An 8,517-nucleotide genomic window follows, 5' to 3' on the forward strand; every position below is an offset into this window, starting at 1 on the left:
ACACTTTAATTCACTTTTTGATTCACCGTGTGCTAAGGAATGCAGGAAGTGAGACAGAAATGGGGACCAAAAGTGGGATCTTAAAGAATCTGATAGGAAAAACAAAGAAGGCAGAAACATACACAGGTAAAGGAACAATAAAAGATATGTAAGTACCAAAATGTATGGACTGATCATCAAGAGTTTTATAGAAAAACTCTTCCTCAAATAAACTATTTTTTTAAGTATAAATAATGAATAAAAGTAGACTTTGGAATTGGAGAAATCTGAGTTTAAATTTTCAGTTCCTTACTTACCAGCTTTATATGCACGGGAAATTTACTTAATTTCCCTGAGCTTTATCCATAAAATAGTGATAATAACTTTGGGGGAGGGGGTACTGCTTCCCATTCCCGATCTTCCTTCCATGTCGAAGTATTCATGATTGAGGCACACTCCTAGCATAACAATTCTCTGGTCTCTTTCCTCCCTTATACACAAGGAGTAGAGGCGATCTGACTGGTCCATTTACAATGAGAAAGATCTATGTTGGATTAGCCTCTTCCTCCTCCCTCTCTCCCTTTATAGAGATAACTACCTCAAGCTGTAAGGTTTACATGGGTAAGCCCCCATATGGAGAAACACTCCTCTGTGCCTATGTGGTAAGTCTAGTTTATTGATTCAATATTGGTAAACCCATTTGCCCATGGATATAAGCCACATTCATCTTTTTTTTAAAAATAAATGTGGTATGTTTCTCATCAATTGTCTTTCTCCTTGTCTCTCTGTAAAGTGGTTTTGAATTCAGGCAAAGAAGTAGGATACTAGTTATTAGAGTTCATTTTAAACCTTAATATCAACCTACTTTATAGAATTGTGGTAAGCTTTAAATGAGCTAATACACATAAATCACCACACAGTACCTGGAACACAGTAAATAAGCACTCTACCACAACTGCTACTATGATAAAAGAGTGATTCAAAAATAAGAAAAAGGGCCAATTTTAAAGCATTGATCAATTCACTATAAAACATCTAATATGAATTCAAATGAAATCCTCTTTCTAAAATACATCAACAAAAACAAGACACCTCCATTCATTCACAGAATGTAACCGGCTATGATACTAGTTATAATATGGAATAATATACCAATTTACAGGCAGAACAAACATTCATCAAGCAGAGAACATTCTTTATAGCCTACAAAATCCTCACTAATCCATACAGAAAACGAAATACAACGTGCATAAGCCAAATCGACAATACTCTAGCATGTAAAATATTAAAATTTTAACAGTATTTTAGAATCAATTTGATGTCTAAAAATTTTCAGATGAAATGTGCTGGAGTCAGCTTATTCTGTAAGTTCAACTGCATTATCATTATGCTGAGAATCACACTCAAAAAACCTGAAGACATAGTTAATCTGATAAGAAACACAATAGAAAACTGATTCTTCAAAATGAGCCCAGGAAGCTCTCTAATAGTAGCAAGATCAACCTGAGATCTATGGACCTTCAGGAGTTTTGTGAAATCCCTGAAATGTGTAAAATGTCATGCATGTGTGCACGCATATGTGGTTCAAACCCTCTACTTTCATTACATTATCAAGGGTCACCATTCAAAAAAGGTAAAAATAGCGAAGCATCATTTTATAATTCAAGTGATCACTTCTAGTTATCCATTTATTCAAATTTTTTAGTAAAATCTTGCAGGATATTTTCAACTTGAATAATTTTAGTAAATAACAAACTTTTAAAGAATCAAAAATCTACAAAAGTTACAGAAAATCTTTTTTTTAAATGGCCACTTACCTTTCAAATGTTCTGATTTTTTTTTTATTAATGTGCAATGCTTTTTCTGCTGTTCTCAAGTGCATTGTATTATTTTCCTGTACTCCACTTGGTAGTTTTTCAGAAATGTTTTCAATGCAATTGGTGTTATCATTCAAACCATTAGGTAGTTCCCAAAATGAAGCTGCTGCACATGTATCAAATGCAATGGTACTTCAGGGATTATGTTTTCCACTACCAACCTTCTTCCTCAGTGTTAAATTTCTAGAATGTAATCTTTTACTAATATGGCTTTTCTTTAAGAGGTTCTTACAGACATCTTTCCTCTTTATAGTTTTCTGCCTTTTCAGCTTTTGCTTCTCAGTGCACATACAATTCATACTTTCTCTTTTGTAATAACTTTGATCTAACAATTGGCAAACAGGCTTACTCTTTGATTTATATTGGATTTTAGTAGATCCAGTAGCAGTAACTGCATTGAGATGATCTGAATCTTTAGAATAAATTGCAAGACCAGAGTCAACTAACATATCTGCCAAAGTATTTTTCTCATGAATGATATCTACCTTCAGTTTTGTTTCAAAACTGTATTCCCTAAACTGAAAAACTAAGCCTGGTTTACTCAGGAAATCTTGAAAAAAACTTTTGGCTTCTTCATTCCAATGCTTCCCTTTAGCAGGTAAGATACCATATAAGATGCAAGGATAACTTAGCCTCAGCAAATTCAGAAGTTCCTCAGGAACAACTTTAAGATTTTTTATATCTGAATAAAGTATGTAAACAGAAAATCCATAGTCAATCAATACAAGAAGTAAAGACTGATCAGAGACTTAAGAAATTTCTACCCTATCCCACTGACCTTCCCATTCATATTTGAACAAACAACTTAGAACCTGAAATTACGTGCTCTTGAGGCACTGTTTCTAAGTCTTCTGGTAGATCAGAAAGCAACATAAAGAGAGATTTCATTATGTCAAAGAAATCTTCTAACTGAACAAAGAAGTCTGATGGATCAGAAACAGCAGTGGCAATACCAGAATATTGCCCACCATTTTGGAGTTCTGACCAAGTAAATGATCTTATTGTACATGTGATACAGGAGTCTTAGATTCAACGTTGAAAATAACTTCTGAAGATCTAAATTTGTTTTCTTCAACATGAACTGTATTTAAATTTAAATATTCCAAAAGTAACAGGCCATCTATCAAAATTTCTACTTCCCAGGCAGAGTCTAAATATTTCAGAAAAAGGATGTTTATTTCCAAATGAGCAACTAAGCACACAATGGACTCAAATGGCAATGTTCCTAAAATTTTCAAACCAAATCCATTTACAAGGCACAGCTTGTCTTGGAATATTTCTGCTTTCATTAATGAACACCTTGGTATTACATAAGGGCACTATTTCATACCTACCATGATCTACTAAAAAAACAAGCACTTTCTTATCAACACACTTTTTTCCTACTTTTGATCGATACCACTTCAAAGTTTTTTTGGATTTTACCAAGCATTCTAAGCCTTTTTCAATATTTTCCATTGATAAAAGAGGGTTTTTTTACTCCTTTAGTAATTAATACTGTTAAATCTGATAAAATCTTTTTATTTTTAGATAACTTCACATAAAATATCCCACATTTTGCAACATAAAGTATTTCAGCCTTTTCAAGTTGTCCAGGTTTTAACTCTTCAAAAGGAATATTAACCAGTTGTTGGTAGGATGGTTGAAGGATCATAGAACCTTCATACTCATTTGATAGTCCTTCCTTCCTTTCTTTATCAATAGGGCTCACCTTTTGAGAAACAACCTTAGGGATTTGCAATACTGTTTTCTGTAGTTTTGAACATGCTGTCCATTTCAGTAGTTCATTAATGACACATTTTCATCAAAAATTATATTTACTTCCCATTTCTGTTCATGCTTTTTCAAAAACTCACAAGAAACTGTTTTATTATTCTTGAATCAAAATAATCCACAGTTTTGTTGTACCATATTTCATCAGGCTCATTCCACTTTACTCCACTAAGGAAAGAATGAACTCCTAGCTGAGGAATAGTTATGAATTCCTTCTTAATTTCATAAATTTTTGATGTGTTTACTACTCCAATGTTACCATAGTCAATAAATTCCACTTCAAAAGAATTTCCTGGTCAAATTTTCTTAAAATGGCATTGTCACCAGAGTATTCTGCAACTACAAGATCTCCCACCACAGGTTTGACTGATTTTCTCTCTTTCACTGTATTGGCTCTTCTTGCATTTAGAGCATCCGCTAGGCTCATGATCACATTTTCAGTCTTGGCAAGCTGAATATGGAAACTTGCTGGATTACTTATATTAGAAACATATTCTTTAACTTTGGCATTCAAGTAAATTTTGGGTTGAGGAAGGTCTTTAATCTGTGGTCTAGCATGATTATATGTGTTTTGTGAGGCTGCCTGATTTAATTCTCTGATAAAAGACTGTGATACAACCCTTACTGATTTCTGGTCCACATCACTTTCATCAAGAATATGTGCAGACCCAGGGGCAATTTTTACACCTTTATTTTTAAATCCATCATTCAAAGACTTCTTCACCTTGTTTTTTGACACAAGTTCAACTTTATAACAAACTGATGGTTTCAAAAGCCTGCCATATATACTTTTGGGATTCATTAACTGATCTATTTTGCTTTCAGAATATGTTATTAGACTAGTTTTACTTATTGTACTATGGTGATAATTGTTTTCTATTTTGCCTTTCAAGGAAATAGCAAGTTTCTCATTTGTTTTAGGACACTTTTCCACACATTGTGCTTGGTCACAATGTTTTTCTCCATAAGCATGAATCAACATTTTAATTTTCTGATTTATATGTTGCTATCCATCATATAAGTCTACACCAAGCTGGCCATCTGGCTCCTTGGACAATATTATTGCCCTTAATGGTTTTCCCAAAAAATTATCTTCAAACCAGCTATTGATTTCTGCTGGAATATCTACATCTCTAAGATCTGACAAAAAACATTTAATAGCTTGCATAGGTGTAATCAGCAACTCTGATAACTCATCTGAAACATCCCTCAACATACTTTCTTCTACTAATTGTTTATTTCCAAAGTCCACAAAATATACCAGGAAGTCAGATAATGAACCTGTCGGCATCGCTAAAGCTCTATAAGGGAGACCATCCTCTACATACTTAGATATACACAATCTCATTTTACTAAAATCAGATTTGTGGCACTGACTGAGGTTACTAATCTCTGTGATTTTTGTTTCTGTCATCTCTAGGTCTTTATTATTTCTACTAAGTTGGCAATAAAACTTTTTGGGACTACATATGTGAGATATATATATTTCTTCCTCACTTCCAATTTTTATATTGAAGGAAGAATAACTGTAAAGACTAACTGAAGATGGAAATGGCTTTGATACTGTACTATACTGTGCAGAGCCATGATTATTAAGAAATTCTCTGGCACTAGCAAATGGAGATTGTAAATCCACCAAATTACATAAACAGTTTGGATATATAAGAACTAAGGCATAGATGACACAAGTCAATAACCCTCTAAATGAAGAAATAAAATTCCCAAGGTCTCTGCATGCTTCTCTCGTCCAATTGAATACTTTACAACTAATGGCTTCAACTAAATGGTTAAGACTACACCTGAAGGCCTGACCTTCTAAAACAAGGAAACATGGTTTAAAAGCAGAAAAATCTTTAATTAAAACTCTTTCCTGGTAACCATAATCAACAAGTACCACATCAAATTCTTTTTTTTTTTTTTTTTTTTTGGCAGTACGCGGGCCTCTCATTGTTGTGGCCTCTCCCATTGCGGAGCACAGGCTCCGGATGCGCAGGCTCAGCGGCCATGGCTCACGGGCCCAGCAACTCCACGGCATGTGGGATCTTCCTGGACCGGGGCACGAACCCGTGTCCCCTGCATCAGCAGGCGGACTCCCAACCACTGCGCCACCCGGGAAGCCCCCAACATCAAATTCCTTTTTTGATACTTGAGTCAAAATAGCAGCTCAATACCACTTCCCATCTTTAGAATACTTAGCAACACAAGCAATCTGCCCAATCTGATAAAGATCAGAATGAACACTATAATAATCCTGAAGTTGTTCCAGTAATTCAGTAATTTTAAGTCTTCTAACCTACATTGCAGCTGGCATGAGAAGTCACCTGGGCCATAATGATAAGAACACTTAACTTCAAGGACTGTTTCTGGTTTAAATACATATTCTTTATAAGGCCATGGTGACTCAGGTCTCACAGACAAGGTGAAAGGGTTTTTTAAATCTAGGAAGTTAACAGCTGGGGACTTCAACAAAGAAAAGTTACTTCCTTTTAGCTTATCTGAATGGTACTTTTCAGGTTTAGGTCCTTCAAGAAGGGCAGATATGACTTTCTTAATATTTACTTTGTTTTTAGATTTTAAATTTAACACTGAATATTCACTTACAGATTTTGGACAACATTCTGGTTCTACTTCCCAATATTCTGCATATCCAGCTTGTAACATAAGAGAGACAACATCAATATTTTCTGAGGCTTCAATATTCTGAATATTTACAGTATACTTCTCATCTTTTTTTTGCTATAACTTGAAGCAAAATTGCTTTGTTCAAGACAATTTTTTAAAAATAATCAACTGCTGCCTTCATCCATAAATCTTCAACGGGAAATATATATGCAAGTGAATAACACATGGCTAAGGCAGGCAACTCACAAAACTCTGGAAGCAAAATTTTTACATCAAACAATGGTATGGAATCAGTATTTCCATAATCCAAGAAATAAACATTAATTTTATAAGCATTAATTTCAGTAATGACAGCTCTATAAAAACGTCTGTCCTTGCTGTATCTAGCACAACAAAATAATCCAGGTCCTGGATTTCTTAGAATCAGTTCTTCATTTTCACACAAATCATAAAATTTATTTATATTTTTCATATCTTGAAATTCATTCTGATGTTCATTAGTACACACCCAGAAATTTGATGGGTTTAATACATATGCTACAAAAGCTATTGTAGACAGCTTCTATCTCCATTTCTACAGTTTTAATAGGAAAATCTACTTTCAAAGTGTCTTTTTTATTTAGAGAATCTATCGATCATTCAGTATTTGCAATAAAACTCTCAACTGCAAAGCCGTTTACATCTGAGGCACTAGTCTCCCTCAACATATTTGAGATTTTTAAATCAGACACTGGACAAAGTACTTGTATGCCTACGGTCTTTAGCAGACACTTAGAAGTAATTGTAGACTCTTGAGTTTGTAATGTTACATAATACAAATGCTCATCCTTACTGAACCAATCAAGGTGTGCATACACTATTTGTCCTAACAAGGCTTGTTTAAACACACTTAGTTGAAATTTTCTTGCATCTCTGGACTGTGTAAATATGTCAGAGAACACGGAAATGAAAATAATGGTACTAAAATAAAATCCTGTTTAAGTTTCTTTACGTGAATGGAGGGTATAGCCTCACTACTGCCAGAATCCATAAACCAAATTTTCACTTGATTATTGGGCAAGAAGAAATGCTGAAGAATTGGGCAAGAAGAATTGCTGAAGAATTCCTCTATGCTACTGTCCATTTCTCCTTTTGGCAACACAAAGTACTCCAAAATTATCACATGTGGGACTACCTTCTTGACTGATAATATCATAATGCAAAGTCAAACACACTGTCAAGTTTTCTAACTCTGGAATCCATTTAATTAGTTGGCAATAAAATTTACTTGGGCTCACGGCAGATGATACTTTTACACTTTCAATGCTGCCTACTGACAAAGATTGTTGCAAATTATCCAGAACACGCTGAATATCAAGTAAGTGTAAGTATTATTACTTAATGATAATTCAGGTCTTTTATGTTGTAATGAATCTGGCATTTGTTTGGGGAATTCTTTTACCATTTCCACAATAAGACAAAATGAATCTCCATCAGCAAGTCTCCCTAATTGTAATTCAAGAACCTGGGATATACTTTTTGGCACTTCAAGAAGAATCATCTGAAGAGGCAAAATAGCTCGTACACAACCTTTCACTTGTAGTCCTACCAATGACTTGAAGTAATTCAAAGCCTTAGGAGACCATTTTTCCCCACTTGGTAATATGTTGGCAAAAATGCCAAACATTACCCATGGTGGTAGATCAAATAAGTTGCCACAGGCTGAAGCAACCTGCGTACTGTCAACTCTCAGTTCTTCTCTGCGATCTATGAGCACAGTATACAGATCATTTTTCTTTTCCACAACTCTTCCTCTCTGCCATTCTCCTGATATTCTTTCTTCTACCAAACAAAATTCATCAATGTCCACATTATTTTTTACTTTTGGAATATGCTGTAGTTCCCTCTGCAATATGTGGTAGTCAAACTCACATTCACTGTTATTTCTGCCTTGAAATTTCACCAGAACGTCCTTGGGAAAACATTCTATATGTGATATTGTCAGATCCACATCTAAAAATGTTGGTAACAGATGTAGAATCCATTTTCTAAAAAGCAAATAATAAGTACGTATTAGCTTCTGGACAGACAGCTGTCAAAATTAAATGAAATTAGCCTTATATATATATAAACGCAAATCATAAAAATAATTCTTTGCCTGCATTTACCAAACTGAACATGTTGGTAAAAGTTATATACACTGGACAAGATGAGGAGAAACAAAATGCATTTAACTGTTCACTGCCTTCCACACTTTCAAAAAATTCCACTGAAACAACCAAAAGAA

General features: G+C 34.3%; 1 protein-coding gene across 1 annotated transcript; it reads right to left on the minus strand.

Moving 5' to 3' along the window:
• Nucleotides 1-1,336: 1,336 nt before the first annotated feature.
• On the minus strand, nucleotides 1,337-8,275 carry TDRD15 (tudor domain containing 15). The gene is given in 17 exon segments (XM_065890856.1): nucleotides 1,337-1,408; nucleotides 2,018-2,662; nucleotides 2,664-2,866; nucleotides 2,869-3,064; nucleotides 3,066-3,339; nucleotides 3,341-3,659; nucleotides 3,662-3,730; nucleotides 3,733-3,939; nucleotides 3,942-5,531; nucleotides 5,763-5,898; nucleotides 5,901-6,362; nucleotides 6,364-6,801; nucleotides 6,803-7,164; nucleotides 7,167-7,314; nucleotides 7,316-7,609; nucleotides 7,612-8,260; nucleotides 8,262-8,275. Coding segments are annotated over 17 exon segments (6,078 nt in total).
• Nucleotides 8,276-8,517: the final 242 nt, after the last annotated feature.

This window comes from Phocoena phocoena, chromosome 14 (assembly GCF_963924675.1).
Source record: "Phocoena phocoena chromosome 14, mPhoPho1.1, whole genome shotgun sequence".
In the NCBI taxonomy this organism is placed as follows: Eukaryota; Metazoa; Chordata; class Mammalia; order Artiodactyla; family Phocoenidae; genus Phocoena; species Phocoena phocoena.